Source organism: Myotis davidii, unplaced genomic scaffold (genome assembly GCF_000327345.1).
Source record: "Myotis davidii unplaced genomic scaffold, ASM32734v1 scaffold993, whole genome shotgun sequence".
NCBI classification, from domain to species: Eukaryota; Metazoa; Chordata; class Mammalia; order Chiroptera; family Vespertilionidae; genus Myotis; species Myotis davidii.
Window position 1 is genome coordinate 1,295,477 of NW_006285483.1, and position 15,948 is coordinate 1,311,424.

At 40.7% G+C, this 15,948-nt stretch overlaps 1 protein-coding gene across 1 annotated transcript in view; it reads left to right on the top strand.

Moving 5' to 3' along the window:
• The first annotated feature begins 2,383 nt into the window (after positions 1-2,383).
• LOC102766025 (chromosome unknown open reading frame, human C17orf78) overlaps positions 2,384-15,948 on the top strand; it is a 15,556-nt gene continuing 1,991 nt past the window's right edge. Inside the window, exons 1-6 of the mRNA XM_006756173.2 lie at positions 2,384-2,441; positions 3,434-3,520; positions 4,453-4,698; positions 12,039-12,161; positions 13,758-13,885; positions 14,338-14,454. Coding sequence (XP_006756236.1) covers positions 2,384-2,441; positions 3,434-3,520; positions 4,453-4,698; positions 12,039-12,161; positions 13,758-13,885; positions 14,338-14,454 — 759 coding nt within the window. The remainder of the gene's footprint in view (positions 2,442-3,433; positions 3,521-4,452; positions 4,699-12,038; positions 12,162-13,757; positions 13,886-14,337; positions 14,455-15,948) is intronic.

Consider the following 15,948-nt stretch of genomic DNA (forward strand, 5'->3'; position numbering starts at 1 on the left):
GGTGAGATATCCTTTCCTCCACAGATATTCTAAACACAAAACTAGTCAAAATATCTAATAATAGAGAACAGTCTGGGTCTATTTCTCTGATAGTTATTTTGACTTGTTAATGTAGCTCTGCCACTGTAGGGCTGCTCCAGCACAAAGGCTGACGTTTGAGCCTCTGTGACACAAAGAAAAAGGGAAGGGTCTGAAAGTTGATAAAAGAATATGCTTATCCCTTCTCTTTGTCCAAGCACACGGTCTCTTTAGAGAGGAGTTAGCTCTTCTGCCACCTTGTGACCGAGAATGAGAATAGTGGGCCCTCAGATCTTTTCCAATCCCCCCCCTCCAGGTGGCAGCATTGCCACATGGCATCTAGGAATTCACAGAAAAAAAAAATGAAATAAAGTTGACAGGGGAAGTTTCTTAAACTATAAGGGAGCAGAGAATCATGTAACCATGTTGAGGAAATAGTAACCAAAACCCATGTGCCTTCCCCCTGGCAGAATCAGGCAACTGCGGCAGGGAAAAAGGAATGCGACCATGCTGCCCTGGGCCAGTAAGGCTTGAGGTACTTATGTTCCCTCTACTTGGCTGGCCTCACTTCTCTGCTCCCTTCCATAGCAAAATTCCTTGAAAAGACTATGTACACACATTCAGCTCCAACTCCCTCTCAGCCTCTCCTACTTCCACCACTCTGCTGAAACTGTTCTTACAGATTTGTCAAATATAGTGGACGGTCTGTTCTCATCATACACACCTCTCAGCATTTGACCTACTGATCATTTCTTCCTTGAAATACTTGCCTTTCTTGGCTTCTATTGCATTCACTCTCTTGGTTTTCTTAGCTCAAATGTCACCTCCTCAGAGAAGTCTTCCCTGTCCACCCTATTTAAAGTGGCCTCTGCCAGTAACCCTTCATCTCATATTCTGTTCTTTGCTTCACAACAGCTATCACAATCTCTAATTATCTTATATATGTATTTGTATATTGTTTATTATTAGCCCTTTGCACTATTTTATTTTTCACCAGGTTTGTTGTCTGCTTTCCATCTTTTCATGTGAACATAGACTTGATCTTGCTCACTGCTAGAACGGTGTCTAGCACATAGTAGGCCCACAATAAATACTTGCTAAATGAAAGGCACTGTGGCTGAATGTTCAGCACTTCTCCTCCTTCCAATTTCAGGCAACATGTTGCCCTTGGTGACAGATATCTTTTCCTTTTTGTTTTCCAATATTTCCCTTAATGCTCTATTTAGCCAGATTTCAACCTGAGTTAAAATGTCAGGCAACAGGGTAACATTTAAATCACGATTTGACTCAGATCTAATGAATTCCCTCATGGAATGTCCCTATTCATCATTATCAATCAGAGTGTGGGCCTCTGGAACCTTCTTTCACATAGCCAAACCTATGTTTACTCCAATGGAGTACAATTACAGTGGATAGAGAGAATACAGAGGCTCTGGGCTTAGGCAGAGGACCTAAATACATCCTCATTTCTGCTTTATGATCCATCTACCTATACTGTCACAAAGTCTACATAGTATTATTGAAATATGCAAGTTTTAAATATCTCCAACAACAATTATCTGTCTAGGAAAACCTTCCCAAACTGCAGGCAGTCTCATCTAGGGTATTTAGCTCTTCTTCACAACCTCTCAGCCCAATAGTCATGGGAAGGTGGTTTACCTATACTCACTCCACTATTCAGGGGTGTGAAAATGTACAAAACTAGACAAGTAGGTCTATGCTGATGTAATTCTATGTGTGTAACTGTGAATGAATACTAGAGATCATTTGGTCAGAATATTTGCAGAGGAAAAAATTGAGATGCGGAGAAATCAAGCAATTTTCTCACGAGGACGTAGTTAATAATAGCCTGTATTAGAACCCAGTTCTCTTAATTCCTAGTGCAGTGCTTTCTACAGTGCAACTCACCAACTTATTCAGTCCCAGCTCCCTGCTCTACTCTGTAAATCACTTTCCTTAATTGAAATCTCTTTGTCTCTGTATGTTGGTGTGTAAATCTATATGCCTGTCTTAGTGAGCATGCTTGTGAATGTCTACGTGTCTACCTGCAAGTATTTATAAAGCATATCACTGGGCGTTTATGCCCTTTCTCCTAGGGAAACCTCTGGGTAATTACTGTTTCTTATGTTGGCAGCAGTGATCAGGGAAGACCTGAGTCAATCATTAACAAGCCGACTTAGTCCTCTCTCCAATCAGCTCTATTCCTGGGTCTTCATGAAACAGGGCAAGATAATTAGGGTGGAACCAGACTCTCCCAGGGTCAAACTTGGTTCTAGGGCAGTGAAAATGCCTAGAGACAAAGCCATAGGGGCAGTGACAGATCAGCAGCATACTGTCTCTGCAAGGAGCATGTGCTCAAGCTGACATGGATACCATCTTGGTCTTCAGCCTAATCATTACATCCTATGATGCCAACAAGAAAGGTAAGTGCTACTCTAGCCTAATCTCCTGGAAAATCCAAAGAGAGACCTAGAAAGTGTTTGGGGTCTCTTCTGGCAAATAGAGATATAGCCAATACTCAGCTGGCAATGCTTTCCAATCATCCTATGCGTCCTCTTGCAGGACTGCAACTTATTCAACCCAGAAAGATAGCTGTCTGTTTCGTGGTGAGAAGCCTTCAGAGAATGCCTTGTTCATGTAACTAACATCAGAGTCCTTTCACATGGTTTTCTCTCCTGGAGGGTGCTGTCACAAATTCATAGCCCCTCATAAGATGTCTTCCTTTTTAAGGTGTTACATCCAAATATGTGGGGATGCTCTTGGGAGGGGAGAGCTAAGAAAAGGGTGGTGTGGAGGTGAAATGGCACCATTTTCTGCTCTTTGTTAACTGTTCATTTAAAACATGATTTTTCAAAGTGTCCTAAACATTTCATCTCTATAATTTGCTCACCAGAGTTAAGGCCAAAGAGTATAATGTGCAGTAGTAGCAAATTTAGCAAATGAAGAAAACTCACACCAAAAAAAAGAAGAAAAAAAGAAAAAGAAAACTCACAACACCTTGTGAGTTATATGGCAAAAAGCATAAATAACTATGACCTGTGGTTCCATAAAATTCAGAAAGATACCTTGGTTCAAGGTTACGCTTAATAAACTTTCAAAAGTTTTAAAATAAGAACAGGAAGGAGAAGAAGTAATAACCAGTGTTTGAAGGAAAGGTTGGTTAGTCTTTCATTAATTAACTTCATTTAACTCTATTTTACCTCCCCACCCCCAAGGATAATAGATTGGTACTCAATTTTCTTTATACTAGTCTAACTTCCTCTTGTATATACTTTTAAGTCTTTGGGAGAAATTTTTATATTACCAATTGCAAGCTTTGAAAGAAGGAACTACATTATTTTGTATCTCCCTCTCCAGTGTCTGAAATTCTAAACAGTAAAGCCTGACCTTTTTTTTTTTTTTTTTTTTTTTTTTAAACTCAGAGATAGCCATTGTCAAGTGGAACAGCTCCCTGGGCTCTTCTCAACGGGTATGAGAAGCACCAGGGATGTGCTAATGTCAGGTATGGAATAAGCTCTCCCTTCCTGAAAAAAAAAAAATCACTTTGCCAGAAAGTTTTTACTTTTAAAAGATGCCTATCTCTCCCATTCCTAGCTCAGATCTCAAATACCCTATTTTAAAGATATGTATTCCCCCCAAAAGCTTTCCGGAAGCCAGTTTTTTAAAATATATTTTAAGGATTTTTTACAGAGAGGAAGGGAGAGGGATAGAGAGTTAGAAACATCGATAAGAGAGAAACATCAACCAGCTGCCTCCTGCACACCCCCTACTGGGGTTGTGCCCACAACCAAGGTACATGCCCTTGACCGGTATCAAACCTGGGACCCTTCAGTCCACAGGCCGACGCTCTATCCACTGAGCCAAACCAGTTAGGCCTGGAAACCAATTTTTGAATTAACTCTTATTAGCTAAGGAATGGCTATATAAATCAAAAAAGGGGGTGAAGAACAAGAAGGAGGCAGTACTCAACCCTCTCTGCATTAGAGAAGACAATCTATAAGCATTTCTCAGGGCTGAACTTACTGCAATTACCTATCTTCATGGGATTCATGGTAGGAAAAAAGGCAGGTTTGTACAGTAAGTACCATAAGCACATAGTGAGGGAAAAATCAACTAAAAAGAGACAAAAATACAGCAGTGGAGTTTAACGAGTCAATACAGTAGTTCAGCCATTCAGATTAAGAATCAGCTTCCTGTCCAGGCAGTGTGGTTCAGTGGTTGTGTGTCAACCCAAGAACTGGGAGGTCACAGTTTGATTCCCCATCAGGGCACATACCTGGACTGGGTGCTCAATTCCCAGTGAGGAGCGTGCAGGGGGCAGCTGATCGATGATTCTCTCATCATTAATGTTTCTATCTCTCCCTCTCTCTTCTGTTCTGAAACCAATAAATATATGCCAGCTTCCTTTGTTCTCTTTGGCTTATCTCTTTGCAGAAGCTCAAGCAGAAGACAACAGGTCCACCTTCGTCCAAATTCTGACTGTGGCTACCCTGCAGTGCCTTGCCTCTGGGAGCAAAGTAAAAGTCAGCCTTGAATATTCAGAGAAAAGGCCAAAGGTCAAGCATACTCTAAAGAACCTGCGAGTTATTGCTGCTCCCCATAGAAACAGCACTGCTTTCCCAAGCTGTCACCTAACCCCCACATCCAACTTTCAGAATGGATCTCTTCTAACAGGCAAAGGTGAGGTTGGAACATGAGGTGAAGGTAGGCATGACTTTTACTTATAACCCTGAATGCAGGTAGAGCTTAGTAGCAGCTAATGCCTCAAGGAAATGGATTATCCTCTCCTTTGGCAAATCTATGTCCTCTCTGAGACTCAGTTTTCTAATCTCTAAGGGCCCTTCTAACCCTGACATGTGGCAATTTTCACATGCTCTCATTTCTGATGGGTCGTCTTTCACAATGGTTATTTGATTTTTGATTTACTCTGAATGCACATAGTAAAATGTTCAAACAACACAGGTTTCCAGTGAAAAGTAAATCTCCCTTGTTCTACTCCCTCAGTCCTCTAGTACTCTATCCCTGAAGGAAACCCTATTAACAACTTACTGAGTTTCCTTCCAGAGATATTCTAAGCATGTATGGATGTATATATTTTAAACACATAAATAGTAGCATATCATATACACTATTCAATACCTTGCTTTTTTCCACTTAAAAATGTATTGTATAGATTGTTCCATATCAATATGTATAAACTAGAGGCCTAGTGAATGAAATTTGTGCATGGGTGGGGTCCCTTGGGGTGGCCTGCGAAGATCAGGCCCTAGCTCGAATCCCCAGCCTCACAGGCCTGTCTGGCACCCTGCCTTGGCCTGGCGCCACCTGCTCACCTGCTCCACCATCCCGCCATGGCCCCGCTCTCATCGGGGCCCATTGTGGCTGGCAGCACCTCCACTGTAGCCCACTGCCAGCACCACTATGCCCGCCATGTTCCGTACCAGCCCCTGTTGGTCAGCGCACATCATAGCGAGTGGTCAAACTCCAGGTCAGACAAACTCCCGCCCGAAGGGACAATTTGCATATTAGGCTTTTATTATATAAGATATGTCTCATTCCTTGTAACTGTTGTACAGTATTACATTTTATGGCTATACTATCACCAGTTTCCTATGGATGGATATTTTGGTTGTTTCCAAACTCCTGCAAATACAAACAATGCTGCAAGCAATAATCTTATACATTCTTCTTTGTGTGCCTACAATTTATCTATAGGATAAATTCCAAGCAGAGTTGTTGTATCAAAGTTTAATAGATATTGCTAAGTTACCCTCCACAGTGGTTGTTCGGTTTTTCACTTCCACACACATTGAGGGTGCCTGTTCCCCCACAGTTGCTGAGCAATGGCTCTTGACCTCTGCCTTAAGTTTCTCTGCTTCTGTCCTTCCTTCTCCCACCCATTCTTTCTGTCAATTAGTTTATGATCTATACATTAGTATTGGCAGTTCCCCCTACATACAGGCAATTCCCTAGAAGCTACTGTTGCACTGCTGGAAAAAATTAAATAAAACTTGACACTTTTAGAGAAACTGGGGGCTCACCAGCAGAATAATGGGGGGAAACTTTTAAAACTACCATCTGTTTAGAGGACTAGAAATTGGGAAATAAGTGGATAGGTTCTTGGGATGTGGCCCAGTTATAGTAAATTATAAATCCTCACATGACATGAATGTTTTCATTCCTTTATTATACTTTCTAAAGTTCACATGGTAACCACTTTTGTGTGAAAAAAAAAAAAATACAAAAAACTCTTAAAAACTTAAAAGCCTCTGACAGTATTTGGGGGATTTCAGTCATTCAGTGTTAAAGCAAATTAATTCAACCAGATTGTTCTCTTCCTAACATGTGACACCCCCACCCTATGAGTCAATGATAAGTGTGATGGGGAACAGTGAACTTAAGTCATTTTGGAGTCTAGAGCACTTTGTACAGGGTGAATCTTTCTTGGATATAATGCTATGCAGTGTTGGACTCAGAGCAATTAAGACACTAGCTTTTAGAGAGTTGGGACAGGGAAAACTGGGAGTTTAAGGGGAGAGATGCCAATGATCAACCTGCCCTAATTTAGCAATTTGCTTTGGGCTAGCCTAGAGTCCAGGGAAGGAGGAAAAGTTAAAGCCAGCGATTTTTGATGGGTGTGCTTCAAGAATTTTTAAGACATGCAATACCTGATTTTTAGTCAGGGGCACTGGCCTGTTTCCCTTAGATTGTTAAACTAAAAAATAGCTGTCCAGTGTGGCTGAATAAAAAATTATACCTATTTATTTTTGTCAGATCAGCAAAAAAAAATTGGGGGGGGGGGGGTTCCCTGGAATTTTGGTAGTTTCTGTGTGCCATGAGATGGAAGAGGTTGAAAATAGCTGGTTTAAGCTAATCCCTGTACTATTTGAGCTGTGCAAACAAAGTAAATGGATATTTGCAGGTTAGTTTGGGGATCTAATCATCAGTCAAGATACATTTCTTGAACAATGACGAATTGCAGACACCAATTTATGAGTGGAATTTTGAAATATTGCCCCATTTGTGAGTATGAAACTGCGTATTCTGAATTCAAACTTACACTGAGTGCCAGGAAGTGACACGCTCCAAGTACAGTAGAAATAAAGTACATGGTCAAATTTATAAGGTCATAGAAGAGATGCCCACTATGCATGACATCAGTCTACACAGGAGAATGTCCCAGAAACAGAAGTCAGTACGTGGAAATGTTCCCAGAGCAAAGTAGGAATCTGAAACTGTAAGGATGAGAATGGACTGCAACACAGTTGGTCATCAGAAGATGTGGGTTGACATGCAATCTAGAAAAATGTAAGATGGCAACTATTACTGTTTATGGAATTTGGCCAAGGAAAAGATTCTCTATTATAAATATTCTGATAATTCTTTCTGATGAAAGAGGACTCCTAGGTCTTTATCACGTCTGATAAGTTTTACACCATCTAGTTCCTATTCTTCAGATTCCATATTAATCAAGAAACTTTCCAATTATGCATTAGGTTTCACAAGAACCTGTAGGTTTAGAAAAGGGTATCTAGAAGAGAAAAACATCATATCTGATCCATTTGACAGACACATTCTCCTATGTAAATATTTTTAATGTCATTTTAGTATATAGATTAGGTTCCTGGGAATTTGACTGGTGTGAACTAATTCCTATAGTCTGTTTACACCATGTGAAACTGTGAGTACAGGAGAAATATTACACAAATGTTTATTCTGATATTAATGATCACCTTTGACAAGTTACTTAATTTCTCCAGTGCTCAGTTTCTATAGGTCAGTGATAGCAAACCTATGACATGCGTGTCAGAGATGACACGCGAACTCATTTTTTTGGTTGATTCTTCTTTGTTAAATGGTATTTAAATATGTAAAATAAATATCAAAAATATAAGTCTTTGTTTTACTATGGTTGCAAATATCAAAAAATTTCTATATGTGACACGGCACCAGAGTTAAGTTAGGGTTTTTCAAAATGTTGACACGCCGAGCTCAAAAGGTTTGCCATCACTGCTATAGGTACAAATGAGGGGTTTGACTACATGGTCTGATTTCTATATATGTACAGCTGAGGTTTAGATCCAAAGCACAAACCCAACAGCCCTTTCAACCTGCTAGTATTATTACAGAATAGGCTCTGAAAGAGACTTCCATTTAAATACAATGCACCTAATGTTCCCCTTTTAAAATAAGTTATTTTTTAAGAAAGCAAAGCATCATCTCCTAAATCATCCATTTCATAAATTTGGATTTTTGTTTCTCTCATTAAAGTGGGGCATTCATGCCCAAATATCCTTAGCCAAAGAAAAGCTCATATTGCAATTCTATCATCACTGGGAATGGAGAGCTGTATTTACAAATGTGCTTCCCCTTAATGCTGTTACCTAGCAGATGAGATCTACTACTAGAGACGAACTGCCAACATGGATGGGCATTAATTCAGAAACTAGGCAGAAATAAAAATACACTGATAGATGAAGCCTATTAAGTAGACTTTGCAACAGTGGCCCCAGAAGGTGGGAAGACATGCTATAGTGAAATACCATTAACCCTATGGTTAGAGGGCACAGTTCTACTTAGAGGATCTCTAGATTTTTCCTCCTCCTCCAATCATAATATCACTCAGGGTGCAGAGTGTTTTCACCTGCTTTCTCATCTTCACATCACCCGCATGAAATAGGTAGATCAAGGATTATCCTTTATAATAAAGAGCTAATGTGCTAATTAGACTGAACAGCAGAACGACCGTCTGGGGCTGCAAAGGGCCGGGCCCCTTGCATGAATTTCGTCCACTGGGCCTCTAGTTTTATTATAACCATCTTCCAGACAAGGAGACCAAAACTCAGAGAACTTAGGTGACTTGTCCAAAGTGAAATTTGCTTATCTTCAGCTCATCAGTCTCATAAAACATATGTTATCACTTCAGAGACCTGACTGGCACTATGCTGAAAATACTTCACATAATGTCCTTGTTTTTTTCTTTTGAAACTGTGGCTCTTTGTCTCTATCTTTGCTAACACTGCCTTCCTGATTAAAATGAAATCAAGGATGAGTCCTTACCCTGTAATTTCATGTACAGTGTCTGGTACTGTGGCCACTGGTCTCTGAAGTAAGGAACTATCATTTTCACATGGACTTAATCAAGACATGGGAGAGTAATTTAGAAACATCAAGTAGGACTTACAGACCTCAATTTAATAAACAATGATAAGAGACCATTCAAAATGGAATAGGAACCACTGTCTGAATTGGATTAGGTCAATTCTGGAGGCAAGTGAAGTTCATTCCAGACTACAGACAGAATTTGTCTGCATCATCTCATCACTTCCACAGCTGGTCTGAGTCACCATCATCACTCATTGGATTTCTGCAATAGCCTCCTAACAGGTGACTCTGCTTCTACCCTTGCCCCTGCTACCGTCTCTTCCAGTGATCCTTTAAAAATAAAACCATCATGTCATTCCTCTGCTCAAAACCTTGTAATGGATCCCCATTTCTTTTTTAAAAATGTTTCTATTGACCTGAGGGAGAGAGGCAGGGAGAAGGAGAGAGAAAGAGAGAAACAGCACTCAACCAGGGATCAAACCCAGGTATGTGCCCTGACCAGGAATCAAACCCGGTGACCTTTCAGTGCACAGGATGGGACAACGCTCAACCACCTGAGCCACACCGGGCAGGACTGGATCCCCATTTCAATCAGAATAAAAACCAAAGTCCTTAAACTAGCCTACAAGGCACTCAGTGATATGGGCCCATTTCCTTCAGTGGTTCTCAACCTTGGCTGCACATTAGAATCACCTGAGAATCTTTTTAAAATCCTGATTTCTGGGCCTCATCCTCCGGAAATTGTTTCTTTGTTACTAATGTTGTGGCCCCACCCGATAACAAAGATACACAATTTCCAGAGGATGAGGCCCAGAAATCAGGATTTTAAAAAGATTCTCAGGTGATTCTAATGTGCAGCCAAGGTTGAGAACCACTGCTTTAGATCCTTATCTCCTACTCCTGCCCCCTTGGTCACTCTACTCCAATCTCACTGGCCTCCTTGCTTGTCCTCTAAAACTCTAACATGCCAGACATCTCTGCCTATACTCTAGCTCTCGCCTCTGCCTAAGTCACTACAACAGGTCCTTGAATAACATCATTTTGTTATAACATTGATGGGGAAAAAATTGATTTCCACTAGGGCAGTGATGGCGAGCCTATGACACGCGAACTCATTTTTTTGGTTGATTTTTCTTTTTTAAATGGCATTTAAATATATAAAATAAATATCAAAAATATGTCTTTGTTTTACTACACTTGCAAATATCAAAAAAACTCTATATGTGACACGGCACCAGAGTTAAGTTAGGGTTTTTCAAAATGCTGACATGCCGAGCTCAAAAGGTTCACCATCACTGCACTAGGGCCACTGTCTGTGTGGAGTTTGCATGTTCTCTCCAGTCTGCAAGGGTTTCCCTCTGTACACTGCTTTTCTCTCACACCCCAAAGACACATTACGTGACTTGGTGTATCTGCATTGCTCTAGTCTCCATGTGGGTGTATGTGAGGGTGCCCTGAAGTGGAAGGGCTCCCTGTCCAGGGTTTTCCCCCGCTGAGTAGCTGGGATAGGCTCTGGACACCCTCAACCCTGAACTGGCATAAGCAGTTTAGGAAAGAATTATCTTGCTTTTTTAAAATTAATATTTATTAATATATGTATAGTTCACATTTATTTCAAAGTTTAATATTATAAGTGTTTGGGGTCTTTAGAAATTTGGTGACTTTTTTTTTTATCAGAAATATGCTGTAGGAACCCAATTCTTATTTATATCAGTTAGTCTATGGGACAACTGGCTTTGTTATATGTCATTTCGCCTTAAAGTCACAGTTTCCAAACCTAGCGACAACATTAGTGAGGACTTACTATACCTTCCAGGTATCTGCATGGCTAGTCCCCTCACCTCCTTCAAGTCTTGGCTCAATCCTCACCTTCTCAATGAAACCAGCCTACACTGCATGTTGCCAAACCACTGCCCACCTGCACTGCATCCCTAGACTGCTCCCTTACTTTCCTCTACTTTTTAAAATATTATTTTTATTTTTTTATTGATTTAAGATAGGAAGGGAGAGGAAGAGGGAGGGTGAGATAGAAACATCAATGATGAGAGCGAATCATTGATCGGCTGTCTCCTGCATGCCCCACACTGGGATGGAGCCTGAAACCTGGGCCTGTGCCCTGACCGTGAACCAAACAGTGACCTCCTGGTTCATAGGTCAATCAATGCTCAGCCACTGAGCCATGCCAGCTGGGCACCTTCCTCTACTATAATTATTTTTTCTTTGTAGCACATACCATAAAATTTACTCTATTTATTGTGGTCTGCTTCCCCCTCCTCCCCTCAACCCTTTCTCTCCTTTACTCCTTCCCTGGCTAGAACGCATCCAACTGATATATCCAAAGTAATGAAGTAGTCTCTGGCACGTAATAGATACAGTATCCATTTTTAATTATTTGCAGAATGAATGAAATTGAGGAGTGCATGTAGCTGGGTGGTCTTTCCTTCTTCCAACTCCTTTGGCTTTCCCTGATCCCCTCTCAGAGCAGTTGACTTACACTCCACCAGACAAACTTGCAGCAGTCATTAAGGCAAATGATAACATTTCATGCTCCTCCGTGGACTTTGGAGCCATCTTTTTAAAAGATGGAAACTTTGAACAGTGTTACGCCCTCCATCCTTATTATTATTATGGCCTTAAGAATGATAGGCAAACAAGATATGGTCTTCTCCTCCGCTTTGATCCTACATTAGTCAAAGGCCTCCTGGGGATTTTAATCCATATCTCTTATTAGTATCTCTATTCTCATTTACTCTTGGCATCATTTGGAGCTTACACCCTACACCTATGGACAGGTTAATGGGGCCACAGTGAGAAGTTTAGTATCATCTTGGGCAGAGCTAGGGTCTTTTGTCAGATAAAATCAAATGCAGGATAAAGTTTTCTCAGTTGTCCTTTCATTCTTTCTTTTTTTATAGCTTTTTTACCAGGGATCTTCCAATGTAAGGTCTACCCAGCAATGAGGACTTCATTAGAGGCTTTTTCCACCACTACCACCTCCATAACTCCAGGGAATAACGAAGGAGAGAAAACTACAAGTATTGATGAGTTTTCTACCCCTTTGAAACAACAAGGTACAGAATAAGTAATGGTGAGACAAGAACAGAAAGAAAAACATTTTTAACCCCAACATTAGCCTGGGTCTCCTAGGATTTTCCTGGAGGTTGAGAAGTTACACAGAGTTTCTATTAGAAAAACCACTCCATTTCCTATGGAAAAAATCAGTTTCTCTATAAAGAAGGTCCCAGAAATGTTTGTAGTTTAATACTTGATAATAATAAATGACTGTTACTGCTTTATGTATTTACTATTCTACACTTTTTATCATTGGTTTAGAGTGTACTCTTTCTATTTATAAGAAAAGTTTGCTGTAAAACAGTATGTTGTGTTAAGCCAGCAGCAGCCTCATACATCCTGTGTTTACTGTCTCTTGATTATACCCTTTTCTCTTATGCTTGATTTAATCTCAGGTTGTTTTATAAATTTTGTGTAGCTTAAATGTACAGTGTTGTATCAAGTCTACAGTAGTGTACAGTAATGTCCTAGATCTTCACATTCACTCACCCACTCACTCACCCAGAGCAACTTCCAGATGTTCAAGCTCCATTCATGGTAAGTGCCCTGTATAGATAAACCATTTTTTATCTTTTACACTGTATTTTTACTGTACCTTTTCTATACACAAATACCAATGTGCTACAATTGCCTACAGTATTCAATACAGTAACATGCTGTACAGGAGCAATACACTATACCATATAGCCTAGGTATGTAGTAGGCTATACCATCTAGGTAGTGTAAGTGCACTCTCTCATTTTTGCTCAGTGATGGAATTGCCTAATGATGCATTTCTTAGAATGTATCCAGGTTGTTAAGGGGCATATGACTGTATTAATAGTGCTTTACCTCAACACCAATGAGCTAATCTTGCATCCAGATTTGGGGACAGAATGAAATGTATTTATGTGGTAGGTAATACCAGCCACTGCATGTATAGACAGGCGACATTTACACACTAAGCAATTATTATAGTGATGGCAACAACCAAGTGCATGTTTCATCTGCACAGTTTTTGGAAATGACCTTCCCTAAATTGGCCAGAACTCAAATTCTGTAAGATTCTGGCTTGGGTTACATCCTAGTTCCTGCCGGGAGAAAAATAAAATATGAGACTAGTAATAACAAGATGCATATAAGCCATTTGTCCCCAAATTTGACTTATGACCCAGGAGCAATGCCAACTCACCTTTGTTCCTCCTATGCCCCACTAAAGCCACGGGGAGCAAAGGAGGGTGATTTTCTAGGTAGAGACCCTGAGAGGGCTGCTGGTGAAAGAAGAGTTTAGAACTCCTTGGGTACTCCCACCCCTTTTCCTCTCTTGAGAGCAGTGCAAGAATGGGTCCTACTTGATCATGGAAAAATCCCAAATCCCAGGGAAGGTGACTCTCTGAGATTAGAGCAGAGCCCATGATGCCCACCCCACTCCTGACTCTAAGTCTGAACTGGAAAGTGGGCCTCCGCCTCTGAATCTAGCTGGACCCCTCTTAGTCATGTGAGCCAAGAGTCCTTCAAGTCAAAGGGTTGATCTCTTCCCTCTCTCAAATTCTCTTTCTCCCTCTTCTACTCCTCTCTCTCCTTTGACACAGATGAAAATCTAGAGAAGAGGCAGAAATGGAGCATTGTGGTCAAATTTCTGATTGCTGGCACTCTGTTGTTCAGTGGAATCGCTATTACAGTGTTTGTCATTTTTGAAGTTCCATGTCCTGTAAGTTTGCTGATGTATTGGGTCCTTGGGCTTGATCTATAAAAATCTCCTTTTCCAGAGGCAGGTTGGCATAAGAAAAACATACTGTAGACTTTGGAGTTTGGGCAGACCTACCACTCACACTCACTGAGTGGCTTCGAGAAAGTTGCTTGGCTTGTCCAACATCAGTAGTCTCATCTTTAAAATGGGACTAATGATACTTGCCCCTTCGGTGGTTATGAAGGTTAATTGAAATCCTGTGTGACAGGTGCCTGGCACATAGTAGGTCCTTGCTAAACGTGAGTCTCTTTCCTTTGCTACTTGTACATTCTCTAGAGAGGATAGAGCCAATAGGACCGAATAGCTTCTTTAGAAGAGATAATTTTCTTTAAATGGCCCAACATGCGGTTTGGAAGATAATCAAATGCATACCAGCCACCTAAAGTTAATACCAGTCATTTTTCTCCCCTCAGTGTCAATGCCTAAGAACCAGAGAACTATGCCAATGCCGGCGATTGTGGGGAAGGCAAAGGAAGGAAGGCCAACAACCTGAGGCAGCTGAACGCCAGCCTCACTCTCAGCCAGAGAAGGAAAGTGTCCTCTGTATGGTTTGTGCATTTGCTTGGAGAAAATGGGGCCAACATATAAGTGCTGGGAGACAGGAAGCTGCTTGTTACGAAGCAAATGTGGTTAATTGTTTTATGTGTCAGGAAATAGGTAGGTATTTGTATGCTATTTTCTTACCATTAGCCCAGCCATAACACGGCAGGGTACATACTGAAAATGCAGATTCCTGGGCCCCAGATATAATGACTCAGCAGAATGAATCAGGAATTTTTAACATGCTCCCTATGTAGAGGTGAATTTACTGTAAAATTAATGATGCTTAAGCTTCAGGCACCATGGGACCTTATATCCAATTTTGTATTTTAAAAAGTAAATCATTTTTCTTTTTTAAAATGTTTTATTGATTTCATTTTTTGTTGTTATTAATCCTCATCTGAGGAAATTTTTTCCACTGATTTTTAGAGAGAGTGGAAGGAAGGGGGAGAGACAGAAAGAGAGAAACATTGATGTGAGAGAGACACATCAATTGGTTGCTTTCCACATGCGCCCTGACCAGAGCAGGAGATGGAGCCTACAACCGAGGTACGTGCCCTTGACTGGAGTCGAACTCCAGACCCTTCAGTCTGAGGGCTGGCGTTCTATCCACTAAGCCAAACCATCTAGGGCTTTATTAATTTCAGAGAGAGGAAGAGAAAAATAGAAATATCAATAATTAGAGAGAATCATCTATCAGGATGCCCCTTACTGGGATGGATCCCGCAACCCATGCATGTGCCCTGACTGGGAATCAAACTGTGACCTCCTGGCTCATGGGTTAAAGCTCAGTCACTGAGCCACTCCTGCTAGGCTGTTTTGTTTTCCTTAAGAAAAGCTCCCGCAAACCTATAAGAGCTTCAGAGACCACAACTATGTGTCCATCCCTGCCCTTAGGTAACTCTTACATACACCAAAGTTTAGGAACCACTACACTTGAACATAGTTTGATTTTTGGCAAAACAGCTTTTTTCCTCCATACCCTTGGGTTTCCTGACAAGATTATAAATTCATATTGCTCTTTAGTGTCTAAAACAGACACTACCCGACTGGTTCAGCTCAGCTCCTTTAAATCCTATTTCCCCATGAGGAGTGGATTCAGCCTTTGCATATAAGAAATTGATGGGCGCCTTCTCTACAACATCTACAAGACAAAGAGACTAGGTCTCCAATACTTTCTAAATTAAAAATGGTACCCACTTTTGTAGAATTACAACATTAAGAATGAGTCTCAAAGACTAAGTGTCCAGGATGGTACACATGCTGCTACCCTTTAATTCTGTGTTGGCTGCACATATCAATAATCAACCATAGTGAAACTAGAAGATGAGTAAGTTCTGGAAATCTAATGCATAGAATAGTGAGTACAATCAACAATACTGCATTATGTTCTTCAAAATTGCTAAGAGACTAGATCTTAAATGTTCTCACCACAAAAAAGAAAAGATAACTATGTTCCGTGATGGAGGTGTTAGCTACAGTAG